The 18,187-nt window shown below is 40.6% G+C and overlaps 1 protein-coding gene across 7 annotated transcripts in view; it reads right to left on the bottom strand.

Moving 5' to 3' along the window:
• PBLD (phenazine biosynthesis like protein domain containing) overlaps nucleotides 1-18,187 on the bottom strand; it is a 36,374-nt gene that overhangs the window by 6,381 nt on the left and 11,806 nt on the right. For 6 of the 7 annotated variants that reach the window (XM_059900063.1, XM_059900066.1, XM_059900059.1 and 3 more), the window contains 5 exons: nucleotides 13,144-13,290; nucleotides 3,598-3,697; nucleotides 3,130-3,228; nucleotides 1,235-1,344; nucleotides 993-1,022 (listed from right to left, as the gene is read on the bottom strand). In XM_059900063.1, coding sequence (XP_059756046.1) covers nucleotides 993-1,022; nucleotides 1,235-1,344; nucleotides 3,130-3,228; nucleotides 3,598-3,697; nucleotides 13,144-13,227 — 423 coding nt within the window. In that variant the 5' untranslated portion in view covers nucleotides 13,228-13,290. The remainder of the gene's footprint in view (nucleotides 1-992; nucleotides 1,023-1,234; nucleotides 1,345-3,129; nucleotides 3,229-3,597; nucleotides 3,698-13,143; nucleotides 13,291-18,187) is intronic. The other variant, XM_059900067.1, reaches the window with a different exon arrangement.

Raw genomic sequence — 18,187 nt, 5'->3', positions numbered from 1 at the left:
CTGCCCTTGGCCTGGTCCTGACCTGGGCCCTTCTTGCTCTACAAACTAAGCACCTGGCCATGCAGGGCTGCTCTGGCCTTCTGGAATCTCTGGGAGACAACTGTAGTGCCTGCTGCACTGGGTGGCAGTGAGAATTAAATGAGATAATACATTAAAACACTTAGTGCGTGGCACTGCACAGGGGAGCCTAAAAAATATTCGTTGTAATCATCGTCATCATCACCATCATCATCATCAAGCCCCATCCCCACACAGACCCCGTGAGGAGGCCGGTCTATGTATCTTGTCTTCTCTGTCGAGGTTCCCATGCTTTCCTGCTCTCTTCCATCAAAGCACAGCCCTGTCATCTCAGGCGTATTCTCCACTAAAGACATCAGGACACCGACAGCTGCCAGGCAGTTTCCACTCTTTTCTTTCACTCTCAGCCTGACACACGACAGTCTCCCCTCCCCCACCTTTCCACGGAGGCTAATCGGATAATGAAGAGTCAGGGAAAACTGGTCAACCTTCTCACTAAATAGATTCAATATTATTTTTCTTTTTTTTTTTTCTGGCTGTGTCGGGTCTTTGTTGCGGCATAAGGGCTTCTCTCTAGTTGTGGCACACGAGCTTCTCTCTAGTTGTGGCGTGTGGGTTTTCCCTCTCTAGTTGTGGCTCTCGGGGTCTGTAGTTTGCGCACTACGGCTCTCTCGTTGAGGCGCACGGGCTTAGTTGCCCCGAGGCATGTGGGATCTTTGTTCCCTAACCAGGTATCGAACACCCGTCCCCTGCATGGTAAGGTGGATTCTTTACCACTGGACCACCAGGGAAGTCCCTAGATTCAATATTAAAATTCAAATCTCAGATGCACAGTGCAGTATTCAACCAAGCTTAGAATGGAACACTTGTACTGGTAGAAGGCCTATGTGTTGAGATCAAATAGTACCGAATCTTTGTTCAAACGATAACAGATGATCAAATCACACGGCTTAGGTTTGATTCTTTTCACCAACCTTTATCAATTCCTCCACTTCATGGAAGTCCTAGATTGGGAAAAAAGACAAAACTACTGTAAAACAGGAAAGCTCTCAGTTTACGGCAATAATTAAAAAGAGCTGGGAATTCCCTGGCAGTCCAGTGGTTAGGACTCCATGCTCTCACTGCCGAGGGCCTGGTTCAATCCCTGGTCGGGGACCTAAGATCCCATAAGCCGTGCAGGGTGGCCAAAAGAAAAAAAAAATTTAAAAGAGCTGACCTGGGGATGGGCTGGATAAAGAGGCAGGTCCAGGACGATACCGTCCTCTTCTCTTCTGGCCTTTAGTTCCCCACTCAGAGTGACAAAGGTTAGGGTGCTATTCATGTTTTCTGGCCAAAAAAAGAATTCTATTTTGTCAACTAGAAAACTTTTTGAAAGGAATCAAGAAATAGGAAAATAAACATTGTTATATAGTTGCATGTCTGTTTTGATCACTGTTATGTAGTCTTAGATTCTCTGGCAGTGTTGTCCTTTCCAGTAAAAAGGTCCCAGGTTTGGGTTACTGGGGTCCTAAGTGGAGAAAACTCTCACTGGATTCTAACTTGAGAACCAAGAACATAACTGATTGGACTTGACATCATGCTGTGCCTTTGAAAAAATTATTTAATCTCCTTAAACCTCAATTTCCTCATTAATAAAATGGGGTAATAATTAAAACTATACTAATTTCATTTTACCAATAAATTGGGGGTAATAATTAAACATAGCTCATAGGGATGCTATAATGTTTTCTAATGCAGATTTTTAACTATCCCCCTATAATACTATAGAGTTATAAACTCTACTAGTTTAAGATAAGCCAAAGGGATGACAAATAGAACATACAGGTTATGTACAACAGTCTGAGATGAACAAATCAAGCTTACCATAAACAAACCAAACTATACATAAAATCTTGATTTAAAGATTAGATCACCAACCCTGATATAATATCCCTTCATGTTACTGATACAACTTGGGCCACTTATCTCAGTGTGGGTAACATTTTTAGTGAAAACAAAGATTTGTGACTTAATTCTTTTCTCTTCCCTAATATTTCTGTAATACTTAACCATATCTCAAAGGTGAGGAAATTCAGCATTGCTAATTAACTTTCACAGAATAAAATTTACATTCTGAAACCCAAAGTTGAATTCTTCTCATTATAATTGGTGTAAGACATCACTATTTACAAAGCATTTTCTCATCGAACCTTAGGCCCACCCTGTGGAGGACTATCAGGCCTTTCTTTGGTGCTACCACTTTGCAGTTCAACTTCTCCCTGTGTTCAATTCTGCTTTCTTTACTCCCTTAACAATACTGATCTCAAGAACACTGCCCCCAATTCTTCTGGCATGCCAGTGTGTCTCAGAGTCTGCTTTCTGGGCAAACTTGACCTATTAACACCTTCCCTTATCAGCCCCATCTAAGTTACTCCCCCAGAGAAATTCTTTTTCCAACACCCTACTCCCCACAGTTACCCCTCTGTCGTATCATCCTGTTTATTTCCTTGTTTAACTTTCTGTTTGTTGTCTACACTTATTCATGGCTGCTTCCATCTCCACTTTTAGGACATTTCCAGGCATCTCTCTGCCCCATTCCCACAAAGCCCTGATCTTTATCTATTATACTAAGTGTAGATGAGATGGAAACAGGTAGGATTAAGGTGCTGCATCCTCTCTTCACAGGGTAAATGTATACAGCTGGGACTCATTAATATTTAAAGTTCAGAGTAAAAAAGCTCTTATTGTGAAATGAATTTCAATGTGGGTGGGGACCTATTTGGGGCAAAGTATGTCTTTTGGTTCCCCAATGTCATATCATGTTAGACAACTATTCTGCCTTGCAAGCTCTGCTCCTGTGTTTGTCACAGAGACCAGAGAGCTCCTATTTAGAAGAAAATGGCATTCCAGGAAACAATGACCATGGCTTTCCAACATGCATGGCACCTACTCTGAAATATCAAAGTGTTATAGAAACTTGCTGTTTTTGTTTCTGCATAATAAATCGCATGAAATAAACTTTGCAATGTCTTTATACCAGTCACTTTGGTTCACAGGAAAGAATGTGTGAGAGTTTTTTTAAAATATTTGCTATTTGCTAAATGGTAAGTTCATAAAAGAAAATCACGTTACTTATTTTGTGAAACAGCACAGCTGCAGAAGCCAGGGTAGCGTGGCCACAGAGAGGAACCTCACTCACTGGTGTAAACCACCTTAATCCAAAGCAGGAACCTTCAGAGGAGAAAAAACCAAAGAGAGACGAGATCATTCCCATACAAGGGGGTCGTAAACTTTTCATTTTCTTATTCTTTTCTAAATATTTCATTAGCATGATTCATCACTGAAACATGTTGTGAAAGGAGGAGCAAAGTCTAGGCAAGCCTCCTAGGGCCCCCGAGTGCTAGATCTGGAGCTGAAACACTCAAATTCACCAACACCTGCTCCCACAGATGAAATGAGAACCAGATTAGACGCTCCCCCTCTCCCTCCTATCTGCCTGCAAATAGTACATGGACATTTCCCTTAACTATCATTCCCCCACTGGAAAAGCAGCTTCTCGTGCCATTCAGGAATGGTTTAAAAAAAAAAAAAAGTATTTACTTTGTGTAAAGTTGTCAGTTGGGTGTAGTTTTTGGATAAAAGCAGTTTCAGAGAGATTCATTTCCTTTGCAATTTTCTGATGCATATCTTCATCCAATTTCTAAATTAGAAACAAAAGGTTATTGAGACTCCAGAAACAAAAATCAGACTTCCTTGGACAGCAACTGCCACTAGTAAATAACAGTTTATTAATATTAAAAGTTATATGCCTAAAAGGAAATAATCACCAAGGAATTCAAGGCACTTTTATAAAGATGGTTTTTCAGAAATCCATGCATGCAACCATGTGAAGAGCGGTGGAGGTTAAAAGCTAGAACAGATTCTGAAAACCTACCGGCCTGGGCTACCGTTGTCAGATTATCATCTAGTCTATCTGTGAGCATGTGTTCTCTTCTAAAAATAATTTCTGCAAATGGAAACTCCACAATCTCTCTTTCCTGTTGGATGAAGAGATGTTAGGTGCCCACTCTGAGCAGGCTGGACCACTCTGCCCCCATTTACGCACAGTTCACTCCCTTTCATGAGTCAGGCCTCAGGCCAGAGGTCACCTCCTCCAGAAAGCCTTCCAGACTGCTCTGTCTCTTCCCCCGTGCTTAGACCACCTGAAATTACTTGCTATGTCCTTTTAATGTCTGTTCCCCCCACCTCTGACTCTGGCTCTATGAGAGCACCAACTGTGCTACCTTGCTTTGTCCTGGTTTGGAACAATGCTTTTATTCATCCTGGGATGGAAGGAGGTCAATAAATATTTGCTGAGTGAATAATTATCCAGTTACCCTTCATTTTAAAAACCCTCAATATAGATAGTTTTATCCACTTACAGATAAACAAATTAAACACAGAAAGTTTGTGTAATATCCTAAGAACACAATACGCCTAATAAATGGTAGAGTGATTAAGAATGTGGGCTTTGCAAATGGTAAGAACCAGTGAATCTAGAGGAAAAGTATATAGATGTTCATTCTTGAAATTTTTCTTAAGTTTTTTAATTTTTCAAAATAAAACAATTTTTTTATAGTGGGCTTTGGAAACAGACATAATTGGATTTGTATCCTGGGTCAGCTCCTAGAAACAGTGCAAGAGTGGGCAAGACATTTCATCTCCTGGAGCCTCAGCTTCTATGCCTTTAAAGTGGGAATAATGGTTATTGTGAAGACACATACATACATATACATGCGTACACACACATACACACATTCCTCTTAACTCAAGGGAAAAAAATTGGCTGAAGCATGAATTTTCTTTTTGAGAATGAAAAGCAATTTTTTAATCAACAAAATGATCACTACTTAGATTTTGAATTCTAAAGAAATCTCAAGACATTAACTATACTCCAATAAAAAGTTATTAAAAAAAAAAGAAATCTCAACACAAATGTATTTTTGCTTTGGCAAAACTTACTATTCTTGAGCTCCTGAAACCCATAAATAATAATTATACTTTATTCTAATAAATTCATAATTCACTTATCTGAGTTATGCAAGTTAAACACCCTTGTCTTTTAGTTGATTCAAATTCTTTTGAAACACTTTCCATATACTCATATAACATTACAGATATGTTTACCTATTAAAGTTTCTGTATTGAAAAAAAAGGCATAAAACAGCCGTTGTGAAAAATCAGTCATGATTTTTAAAATATCAGCTGATGTAAAAATCCTAACAGGAGACTTACTAAGCTTTTCTTAAAGGAGCTCTGTATTAAAAATCTGTAGAGGCTCTGTAGTCCTACAGAAAGAGAAATCACTTAAGACATAGATACTTATTTTCTGAAAAAATAACACAATGGGTTTTTCTGTTTGTTTTTTACTTAACGTTTTTCTTTCAAAAGATTTAATCCAATAATGCATATAAAGTGCTCATCACAGTGCCTGATGCATAGCAAGTACTTGATAAACGTTACCTTTTTTTTTTCTTTTTAAACGTTACCTTTTTGAGTGGTTCAAAGCCAGTGCTTTAACCTGCCGCACTGCACTGCCTCCCCATAACAAGGGAGTTATTATTATCCCTTTAACAGGCTGCAGGCAAGAAAACCAATGTCTATCCGGTAAAATGGACTCCTGAAAGCAGAATCGATCACGGAGTGCCATGCTGGGCCACCAGCATCAGCACCATTCCCAAGGGAATGTGTTAGAAATGGGGAGTCTCAGGCCCTGCCCCAGACCCTCTGAATCAGAATCTCCATCTTAACCAGAAACCAGGTGAGCCGTGCGCACATTAAAGTCTGGGGAGCCCTGGTGTGTAAGATACGGTCCTGTGGTCAAGGGCCTGAGACTCTCAGTGGAGGAGTCGAGATAGATACAGAAATTAGCAATGGATTTTGACATTAAGTACTCTAGGACTTTAAAGGTGAGGACTTGATGTGGACCTAGAAAAAGGGAAGATTTTGGTGAGTTGGACAGGAAAATGTGGGCAAAAAGCTTTGTATTGGGGACGCTTCTTGGGCAAATCACTTGACCTCACTTCTTTCTCCTTCTGTTAAATCTTTGACACTCTAGGATTCTGTAAGCTAAGGTAAGGAGAATTAGGATGGTAGGAATGAAGTGGAATGAGCACCTGTCACACCTCTGGGCACCTGTGGGCCTGGGGAGCGAGAAGTCCCACCTGAGTAGAGGAGGGGGTTGGGTGCTGCTGAGGCCAACAAGGCAACAATGTTCAGAAGTGAACTCAAGCGCTTCGCAGTGGCCTGTTGAATGTTCCCCATGGAAACTGGCCCACCTGCCCGTGCATATAACACCTGAGAGAAACTCAGAGACATTTAATTCCCCAGTGCTGAGTCAGCAGTCACAGGCCTCAAAGGTGATTGATGAAGAAAAGCCTGGATTTGCCTCCTTGACTGCAGGAACCTGCAGTGCCTGCCAGTCCTTCCTGTATCTCATCTAGCCAAACTCCCTATCCTTGTCCTTCCTTTCTTTGCCTCTTGCTTCCCTTGATCTTTGGGACCAGAGTCTCTAAAAGTATTAAAGCATTTCACATTGTAGCCAAGCTCACCATCTATTGGTAATAGATTCCTCTGCAAATGGGCTTTTTTGCACATCAGCCAAAAACACACTTCACTGACCATCAACTCTTTAATCTTCTCTGCTTTGGTGTATTTCACCAATTACAATCTGAATTTCTGTAAGTGCAATTTCTGCCCCAGAACACTGAAAATGCACCTGCTATTTGCCTGAGGGGCCAGAGACAATGTAGAAAGTATGACAGTAGCAGCCCTCAATGTGCACCACACGTGGCTGAATTTCTACACTGGAACCAAAGATCAAAATAATGGTGAATCATGAGAAGATTAATATTGCTTCAACTTGGAGAGCTTTTGGAAAAAAAGAATGAGACTACATTCATTCAAAATACTGAATTTTGGTTCCAATAATGTTTCCATTTTACACTACAAACTTATTTTTAAATGTAACACATAATAGTTTCAAACCAAACCGATAACTGTTAGTTCTCTTGCTTTAATATCCATTTCCTTTTGCCAATTTCACATGAGTCAAGCTTCCAGCAGCAAAATTAGAGCCATGTTTGTTTTTCTGCCTTCCAATGTACTGCGTTGGGACACTGAGATTCCATCACTATACGGCCCGCGAAAGATTAATGATCAGAAAATCAGAGTAAAGTTTTAAAATACTCCCACCTTGTGGCAGTTTAGAAATATGACAGCCTAAACAGGACAGTCCTGCTCTGTTTATTTGTCCCTCTGCTTTCCTTCCAGCAATGGAAAAGCACTTGGATGTAGAAAGTTCTAAATCATCTAGGAAGAAATTCCTTTTGAGGAATTCCTGGCTGTCTACCATAAGCTGGACACTGTGCTAGGATCAAGATTCCTTTCGAGGCACTTGGATTTCCGATTGTAAAGTTATGTCCACACATTGCAGCACTCAAACTGCAGGCCATCTTCAGTTGCTTCCAATGGATCTTATGAATGCTTAGTCTCTCCAGCTCCATCACAAAACCCAAAGCACATACTCACTTTGCATACCCTGCCCACCCCACCCTACCAATGAGAACAAAAGATGAATAATTGTTGGCTAACTAGAACTCGTAGAAGGAAATTTTGCCATAATATCACTGATTATAATATTTTCACTTTCACTCAACAGTTTTCTATTTAGTGCCTCCCATGTGCTAGGCCTTGTGTGTTGGAACAAGTCAGAATAGATTAATATCTCATGGAATGTACAGTAGTGAGAGAGACAGGCACTGAATGAATTACAACAAGAGTGATGCATGTTATCAACTGGGAAGGGGTGCCATGGGAGCACATAAAAGGAGGGGACATCTAGTCTAGTATTGAGTGGGTTAAAAGCATGGGCCCTGGGCTTCCCTGGTGGCGCAGTGGTTGAGAATCTGCCTGCCAATGCAGGGGACACAGGTTCGAGCCCTGGTCTGGGAAGATCCCACATGCTGCGGAGCAACTAGGCCCGTGAGCCACAACTACTGAGCCTTCGCGTCTGGAGCCTGTGCTCCGCAACAAGAGAGGCTGCAATAGTGAGAGGCCCGCGCACTGCGATGAAGAGTAAAAGCATGGGCCCTGCAGTCAGGCAGACCTGGGGTGGGATTCTGAAGTCAGCCATTTAACCTTCTTCTGCCTCCGTTTTCTCATCTGTAAAATGGGGATAATAATAATAAGACCTACTCATAGAGTGGTTGTGAGGGTGAAATGAAAAGAAATAGCACAGTATGCATCTGGCTGAACTTGCCTGAAGTCACTGCCCTCAAAGCTGAGAGTTATGTTCTAGAAGCCAGTGAGGATACTTGGGAAGCAGAAATTCCGACATTAACATTTCCTCTTCCTTTGCATTGCTCTCTTCCCTCAAATAGCAAAGGAAAACACTTCAACGTCCTAGAAGAATCTTCTCTGCACTTTGCATCATTTTTCTGGGCATAAAAATGAGATATGAGGTTGTAACCCTCTAGAAACCCCAGGAGCCTCTGACCCAGTATGGTCACACTGAGCCAGTGATCCTCTCTCTAAGGAAGGGCAGCAAGTTTGGAAACGGCCACTGCACATGAGTTAAAACATGGATTGAACACAGCATTGCTATACACCTGTTTTTCTTTAAATATATAGCCCACCAAGCTGTAAAAGGGGCTTTTGGTCGTCCCTAAATTTAACCAGATAAACCAGAACAGCAAGTACTTTAGGAACTAAAACTAAGCATTCCTCCTTAAAAGTGTGAAGCCAGGGACTTCCCTGGCGGTCCAGTGGTTAAGAGGTCACCTTCCAAAGCAGGGGTTGCGGGTTCGATCCCTGGTTGGGAGCTAAGATTCCCACATACCTCAGGGCCCAAAAAACCAAAACATAAAACAGAAGCAATATTGTAACAGACTCAATAAAAACTTAAAAAAAAAAAGTGTGAAGCCGATCCTCCTTGCTGTCACTGGAAATGATTAGCAGTGTTTAAAAGAATAGAAACACACATATATGAATATTACATTTGATCCTAGCACAGTGTCCAGCTTATGGTAGACAGCCAGTAACGGCCAGTTGAATTGGGATAAATAAATATACTGGGCACACAACGAAGTTGTTTTTATGGATAATTTAAACAGGAAAACTCCAGGATAAGCCTCTCTTTAGAGAAGGTATCTTCTGAAACAATGGTTTTCAACTGGGGGCGATTTTTGATGGTCATGTCTGGGGGAGGAGGAGAGACCACTGTCATCTAGTGGGTCAAAGCCCAGGATCTGCCCAACATTTTACAATGCACATGACGGCCTCACACAATAAAGAACTTGCCAGGCCAAAATGTCAATAACACTGCTATTGAGAAGCCCTGCCCTAAAAACACACACACACTTACATACACATACATATACACACACACACACACACACACAAAACAACAACAAAAACAAAAACCTTAAGGCTTTGTTAGAATATGAAGGAGAATAAATATGGCTCCTTACCTCTGTTGAGGTTATTTTCACTAAACAGTAAAGATGGTTTACAGAAAAATAAACAAAGTACCACCCCTTTTCACTACCACAGCCCTCTGACCTATTCCAATAGTTGGTCAGGAGTTCCTATAGTTTTTACACAGCTGTCATTGTAATGTATCTATTTCACTTTTTAAAATATTGTTTCTAGGGCTTCCCTGGTGGCGCAGTGGTTGAGAATCTGCCTGCCGATGCAGTGGACACGGGTTCGAGCCCTGGTCTGGGAAGATCCCACATGCCGCGGAGCAACTAGGCCCGTGAGCCACAACTACTGAGCCTGCGCGTCTGGAGCCTGTGCTCCGCAACAAGAGAGGCCGCGATAATGAGAGGCCCGTGCACCGCGATGAAGAGTGGCCCCCGCTTGCCACAACTAGAGAAAGCCCTCGCACAGAAACGAAGACCCAACAGAGCCAAAACTAAATAAATAAATAAATTTATTACAAAAAAAAATTGTTTCTATACATTTTCCATGTCTCTACATCATCTTTATTGTAAAATTGTCAGGCATTTGAGAAAACCATCGATTTTTTGAAATTAAAAATTTTTTTTTCAAATGTCTGTTTCATGTTCCATTTAGCCCTTAATCTGTTTTTGCTTTCACCTAATGTACAGTGTTATAAGTTCCTCATGTGAAAATTTTTAAAATGGACTTGTCTAGAAAGGAAAACAAAACTTTAGAATAGTCTAGAAGCTCTGGAAATGTTGTTACCCAGAATTTTTTCCTTTCCTTCCAGCAGTCTCTTATCAAGTATTCCAAAAGCTCAAAGTACAATTACCTAGTCTTTAGTTTGTCCACCAAGTTTTTCTATAGTTAGTCTCATCTCAGTCAAATTTTAAATAATTTTAAACAAAATGAAAAAGAATATTCCTATGCAGCCCTGCACTTAAAATCTGAAGCATTTTCTCCCCCATAAAAATCCAATGTTGTTCCATGCTCTGCATCCCCATGGGACCTGGCATGAGTCCCCATGGTACCCGGTACGTGGTCTTTCAGCCTCTGTGGTAACTATGGGAAAATGATCAGGTTTAAAAGTGTATTTCCCCTGCTAGACTCTGAGCACCTCAAGGACAGGCAAACTTACTGATCTCTATACCTCCCGTCCCTACCCTGGAGCCTGGCTCACGGTAGATGTCAACAAATATTTGTAGACTATGTAATGACAGGCTGAACACCTACTGAATTGTGGTCAGCATTATAAGGTTTAGCACTTATCTGTCTATGGTATTTTCCTGAGTTCACTTGTGTTCTCTCTAGGTGTTTCAGGTGTCCACTATCTCCAGCCATGTGTAAAAGAATCCAAGGGTGGAAACAACAGTTTATACCTCCATTTTAATTTTTATTGATTACGCATTGGGGAAAGTGCTAGATTAGCCTCCAGGAGAGCAGGATTCTTGTGTCCACAGGATAGAAAACTAGCAAACTAGTCTTTAGATATCTATTCAGTTGTCCCTGACAGGCCATCAAATTAGCCTGGTCTCACAGGTCTAAGGCACAGAAGTGAATTGAGAGACTCTTCAGAAAGCATCCCCAGATGGATCATAGACTTCATCTTCTTTTTCTTTCTTCCTTTCATACTAAAGCATATTGCTTTGAACTATGCTAAGTTTTTGGTTAAATTTTTATTTCCTAGCTTTTCCAAACATATAAATAACATGCAAAATATATTTTAATGGAGAGATAGAGAGGGGAGAGAGAGAGAGAGATCCTAAGTCTGGAGTTTAGTGACTGTACTGGAGGTAAAAAGGAGTAAATTGAGGAGTAATATTGATTCTTGTCATCTGGTGAAACTGAGTACATAAATCACTCAAAACTTTTCTAAAACTCTTCAAGAATATTACATGGGGACATGGGGCAAATGTATTAAGGCTCTTTTTTAAATTTTTAAATTTAATTTTATTTTTGGCTGCGTTGGGTCTTCGTTGCTGCACGTGGGCTTTCTCTAGTTGTGGCAAGCGGGTCTGTTCTTCGTTGCAGTGCTCGGGCTACTCATTGCGGTGGCTTTTCTTGTTGCGGAGCACAGGCTCCGGGTGCAGGGGCTTCAGTAGTTGTGGCTCGCAGGCTCTAGAGCGCAGGCTCAGTAGGTGCGGCACACGGGCTTAGTTGCTCCGCGGCATGTGGGATCTTCCCGGAGCAAGGCTCAAACCCGTGTCCCCGCATTTGCAGGCGGATTCTTAACCACTGCGCTACCAGGGGAGCCCAAGGTAAGATGAGGACTCTTGATCACCATTTCGCTGCTCCATTTGACGGAGAAAATAGGTATACCAAAGACTCAATTAACAATATTCAGCTGTCTCAGTAAAACCTCAGCCATTCTCCATCTTGATTTACACTAGAATCACCCGAGGAGCTTTAAAGAACAGTGCTGCTTGGGTCCCACCCCCAGAGATTCTATTGTGATTGGTTGGGCATAGGAATTTTTAAAGCACATCAGGTGATTTTAATCTGCAGCCAGCTTGATGTTTGCACTCAAAGGCCCCAACTTAATAAGACTTTTTTTAATGTGTTATTTTTTTATTGGAGTATAATTGCTTTACAATGTTGTGTTAGTTTCTGCTGTACAGTGAAGTGAACCAGGTATATTTATACATATATCCCCTCCCTCTTGGACCTCCCCCACCTCACATCCCACCCATCTAGGTCATCACAGAGCACAGAGCTGAGCTCCTTGTGCTATACAGCAGGTTCCCACTAGCTATCTATTTTACACATGGTGGTGTATTTATGTCAAACTTAATCTCCCAATTCATCCCACCCTCCCCTTCCCCCCACTCCCCACCGTGTTCGCTACTTCTGCCTTTCTATTCCTGCCCTTTAAGATCATCAGTTGCTTACTGTGTTCCTGAAGTAATTTTTAGAAAATCTACTCTTGTACTAACTGCTCTGAGTGGAAGGTACCTTGGCTTGTTTCCTAATACCCAGGTAACAACACAAAGCATCTAAGGTCAAAGAAAATTTAACTCTTCTGTTAAAACTTATCCAATTGAAGAGCCATTTTTAAAATGAGACTTTCAGTAAGCTGAGTTCTCCCTATGTTAGAGCTTAATTCCTTCTATCTTTCCACTAAATTACTTAATTCCTTGCAAAATGTCTCATCTTTGGTTCTGAAAGAATTTCTAATTGTCTGAACTATAGGTAAGGTTAAAAATATCCAGCTAGAATCTTTTAAGCTAAATGTAGTATCAGCCATGTCCAGTCACATAAAACTCATCTAATTTCATTCTCCTCCCCATTTGGTGCTAACTAAATGAAAACACAGAGGCTACAAGGAGCTCGAGTTCTTTTTTTTTTGGTGGGGGGGAGTCTCAACCACCAGACCACCAGGGAAATCCGCCCCCCCACTTTTTTTTTAATTGGCTCTAGTTCTTCTTTACATTCGAATCTTCATTTCTCTAGACCTAAGCATCTAGGTGTAAGCAGTCTCATCATATGATTTGGTCAAAATCAACTTGCAGACATGAACATCGCTGATACCATTTGACAAAGAACACAAACCAGAGAGGTACACAGCTAGGTGGGTCTGATTTTTTTTTTTTTTTTTAGGAAATACTTGGTTCTACAGGAATCTAGGATTTGAGGCACTGCACTTCAAAACAAAATACTACTTACATTTTCTAGGAGGCAAACAGCAGCAGGATTCCCATGAAATGCTTTTGCTGTGAATGCATCTACTATGAAAATAGGGAGCTTCATTTTCCTTGCAAGCTGTTTCTGCAAGCTCTCAAAATTGCTGGTAGCCTGCTTTCATGCTTGTTGCTGCAAAATATCAAAAAGTTAATGTTTTACTTGATGTACAGAAGCAACTAGCATTTTCCAGGTACAAAGTCAAGCAATTATTCTAACACACCTACATTTAAAGTGATCCTCTGATTTTAAGCCTCTAAATTGAATTTGTTTTAAAATACTGGATTAATAGAATATTTTTTTTCATAGTGTATATATACTTAACAACATAATCATATTCTTAGAGTAGCCAAAACTACATTAGGCTATGTTTTTAATGAAGTGCATGAAATTTTCAAGGGGCATATATGTTGCGTACAGTTTCCCAATGAATATTACTGCCCTTTTAAAATAATGCATTTTTTCTAATTATAAAAAATATGCCCATTATTGCTTCCCCGGTGGCGCTGTGGTTGAGAATCCTCCTGCCAATGCAGGGGACACGGGTTCGAGCCCTGGTCCGGGAAGATCCCACACGCCGCGGAGCAACTAAGCCCGTGTGCCACAACTACTGAAGCCCGTGCACCTGGAGCCTGTGCTCTGCATGAAGAGAAACCCGCGCACTGCAAAGAAGAGTAGCCCCTGCTCGCCGCAGCTGGAGAAAGCCCGTGCGCAGCAACAAAGACCCAACGCAGCCAAAAATAAATAAATTTATATATTTTTAAAATGCCCATTTTAAAAAGCTTGGAAAATCCAAAAGTGACTCATAACCATGTAAATCAGCAATAACTTTTTTTGGACTTAACATAGTCAAAGGAGCCTCATGCTTTAATTTTGTGTTATTTTATAAATCTGCAGATGGAAACTTTTTAACTCATGATATAGATTTGTTAAAATAAAGCTTTTCATTATAACACTTTCTCTTTACTGAAAACCTGTAAAATATAGAAAAGCAGGGTGGGGAGGGGATCTCCTGTATTCTCATGCCCTACAGAGAGAAATTCTGTTAAACATTCTCAGTGTTTCCTTTGCTTTACTAGAAAGCATGGGTTTTGTCACAGGCATGGAGGGATTCTTCCCTCCCAAAGTTATAGAACTTTTAAAAAATTCAGCAAATTAGGAGGTGCTTTGTTTAAATCTAAAAGAAATTAACCTATCCTAACATGTATTTCTTGTTCTCAAGATTAAGATAAATAACAGTGGGACGCCTTGCTGGTGGCCACACCTGGCACCAGCCCACTAGGCAGCTCCCAGGCCTACAGGTTTCTTTTTCTTTTCTTTGTGTTTAATTTATTATACAAGTGTTTTGCTTAACTTTCTTGCCAAATGCCTACTTTTTTCTGCCTTTTTTTTTAGATATAATTGATGTATTACTTTCAGGTGTACAACATAATGATCTGATATTTTTATATATTGGGAAATGATCTACCACAATCATTAACTACCTAGTTAATCCATCACCATACAAAGTTACAAAAAAAGGTTTTTTTTGTGTGTGATGAAATTTTGAAGGTCTACTCTCTTAACAGCTTTCAAATATGTAATACATTATTGTTAATTATAGTCACCATGCTGTACATGACATTCCCAGGACTTATTTATTTTACAACTGGAAGTTTGTACCTTTTGACTCCCTTCAGTAACTTCAGTAAGGTTGCACCTTTTGCCCTCCAAGCAATAACATTATTAATATTTTAGATATAGTTTTTAATAATTTTTACCCTTTTAACAGTATAGTATGAGTATAAATGCTTCAAAAACATCGTTTTAATAGATTTACAATAGGCTCATGCATATGTTATAAATTATTTAACCATTTCCCCTTTGGTGAGTATTTATTTCCAATTTTTCACTTGTAAAGATAATGTAGTGATCAAATTTTTTGACTGTAAATCTTGGCCTGCATTTCTGATTCTTTAATTATAATAGATTCCCAAAAACCAAATCCCTGGGTCAAAGTGTACAGACATCTTAACTTACACATACAGTTAAATTTATCTTCAGAAAGAGTGTATCAACTTAGCATATGAGAATGCCCCACCATTGGTGATCTGATAGATTTAAAAATACCTTGAATTTTCATTTGTGTTTCTTGGATTATTCTAACCAGACTGCAAAGAGCATAAAGTCAGAACCTCTTCTTGTTTTTCTTTGCTACTAAAATCTCAGTTTCTAGAACAGTGCCTGACACAATAAATGTTTATTGAATTAAGTAAATAATATACTGAGCGTGCATCACAACTGAACTTTCATACACTGACTGGCAAATACTTAGGGCTTCTCAACATGGTATCATCTGCCAGCCAACATTTCAGTAGCATCACCATTATTGACAGTACATTGCAGTTTGTTGATGTAATTATTTGGAAATTTTATTATAGATTGCCTTTATTATTTTAGAAAAATTGAATAGAGACCAGAAACAAATTAAAGTTCTGACAATGAAGCATAGTTTTCATAAATAGAATTGACACTGTTTCAGAAATCATAGGTCTGCCAAAAGGAGCAAGTTTTCAGCCTCATTGAACTACAGCCCCATTGGTCTCAGCCATCAGCTATGTGTTCAATTGGATGAGAAAATTTATATTGAAAAGACTGTCTAACTTTTCTATAGAGATCATAAATTACATGTTTATGTTTTTAAAATGTTTCTTCAGATAGTCTTGTTTTCTTGCTCTAATTTGGTACAGAAAAATAAAATTCTACAACTAAGTACTTTATCAGGCTTCTAGAAATACTGCATTGTTTCTCAAGTGAAAACATTCTTTAAAGGGAAAAATTCTCCAAGACTCTAATATCCAATGTCATTTGCCTGTTTGACAACCACCCCTCTCCACCCCACCCCTCCCACACACATACTTGCACTTCTCTTTTTCTAAAAGAACTCTGGTTTTGTTTGGGGAGGCAATGCACCCGGCCCCATCAATGTATCATAAATGGTCTAAGCCAATCTGTATTATTTCATTCTCCTATGCCAGATGCTCCCTCTTCCAGATCCTCTTGCAGCTAGAGATGGCCATAGGACCCATTTAGAGCAAGATTGCTGGAGAGATTCTAGGGACAATCTTTTGCTTTCTGATAAAAGGGGCAGACGGGAAAGGAAAATGGACAGCCTCTTTTTCCCCCTCCTCTTTTTCCTGTCTTGAATATGTTGCTGATGCCTGGAAATGCAACGATCATCTTTTGACCATGAGGTGACAAATATGAAGAGGAAAAGCTAACAAACTAGGTAAGGAAGAAATAGTATAGGTTCTTTACAATGTAGTTAACCTGCTAAGTCAATGTTAGACCCTCCTACTTCCAGACTTAGGTAAACAGCAAATATCCTTAAGGTTCAAACTATTGTCAGTCCATGGAGTAGCCAAAATAATGGCCGAAGTAGCCAAAATAATGGCCGAAGTAGCCAAAGGTGTCCACATTCTAATTCCAAGAACTTGTTAATGTGCTATGTTGCATGGCAGCAGGGAATTAAGGTTGCATATGGGATTAAGGTTGCTAATCAACTGATTTTTTTTTTTTTAACATTTGAAGGCAGGACTTTTTTTTTTAATTTTATTTTTATCTTTGGCTGCATTGGGTCTTCCTTGCTACGCACGGGTTTTTTCTAGTTGTGGTGAGTGGGGGCTACTCTTCATTGCGGTGCGCGGGCTTCTCATTGTGGTGGCTTCTCTTGTTGCGGAGCATGGGCTCTAGGTGCACAGGCTTCAGTAGTTGCAGTCTGTAGTTGTGGCGCTCGGGCTCTTGGGCATGCGAGCTTCAGTAGTTGTGGCACGTGGCCTCAGTAGTTGTGGCTTGTGGGCTCTAGAGCACAGGCTCAGTAGTTGTGGCGCACGGGCTTAGTTGCTCCGCAGCACGTGGGATCTTCCCAGACCAGGGATCAAACCCGTGTCCCCTGCATTGGCAGGTGGATTCTTTTTTTATTTTTAATTTATTATTTATGGTTGTGTTGGGTCTTCGTTTCTGGGCGAGGGCTTTCTCTAGTTGTGGCAAGCGGGGCCACCCCTCATCGCGTTGCGCGGGCCTCTCACTATCGCGGCCTCTCCCGTTGCGGAGCACAGGCTCCAGACGTGCAGGCTCAGCAATTGTGGCTCATGGGCCCAGCCGCTCCGCAGCACGTGGGATCCTCCCAGACCAGGGCTCGAACCCGTGTGCCCCGCACTAGCAGGCAGACTCTCAACCACTGCGCCACCAGGGAAGCCCGGCAGGTGGACTCTTAACCACTGCACCACCAAGGAAGTTCCAACTGACCTTAAAATAAGATTATTTTGGATTATCCCAGTGGACTCAATGTCACAGGGGTCTTTAAAAGTGGGAGAGGGAGGCAGAAAAGTTCAAGGCAGTGATTTGAACATGCTGTGCTGCTGGGTTAAAGACAGAGGAAGGAGACACAAGCCAAGAAATATAGGTAGCCTCTAGAAATTGAATAAGGTAGGACTTCCCTGGTGGTCCAGTGGTTAAGAATCCGTGCTCCCAATGTAGGGGGCATGGGTTTGATCCCTGGTCAGGGAAGTTCCCCGACCCCATGCCATGGAGCATGGCCACAAAAAAAAAAAAAAAAAAATTGAACAAGGCAAGGAAACAAATTCTCCCCTAGAACCTCTAGAAGGAACAAATCTGGATTAGTTGAGGATGCCATAACAAACCACAGACTGAGTGGCTTAAACAACAGAATTTCTTTTCTCACAATCTGGAGGCTGGGAAGTCCCAGATCAAGATTGATTTTATCTCAGTGAGACCTATTTTGGATTTGTGACCTTCAGAATTATAAAATAATACATTTGTGTTATTGTTACTCACTAAATTTGTGATAATTTGTTATAGCAGCAATAGGAAATGAACACAATCCAGTATTCTGTTACTTGCAGCCCAGCAAAATCCTAACTGCTGCACAAATTTCCAAGAACAATAATAATAAATACTTACTGAGCACTTATTATGTGCTAGACATGGTTCTAAGAGCATTTAATCCTCAGAGCATCTCATGAGATAG

Source organism: Balaenoptera ricei, chromosome 16 (assembly GCF_028023285.1).
Source record: "Balaenoptera ricei isolate mBalRic1 chromosome 16, mBalRic1.hap2, whole genome shotgun sequence".
NCBI lineage: Eukaryota > Metazoa > Chordata > Mammalia > Artiodactyla > Balaenopteridae > Balaenoptera > Balaenoptera ricei.
This window is presented reverse-complemented; position numbering and strand designations above follow the sequence as displayed.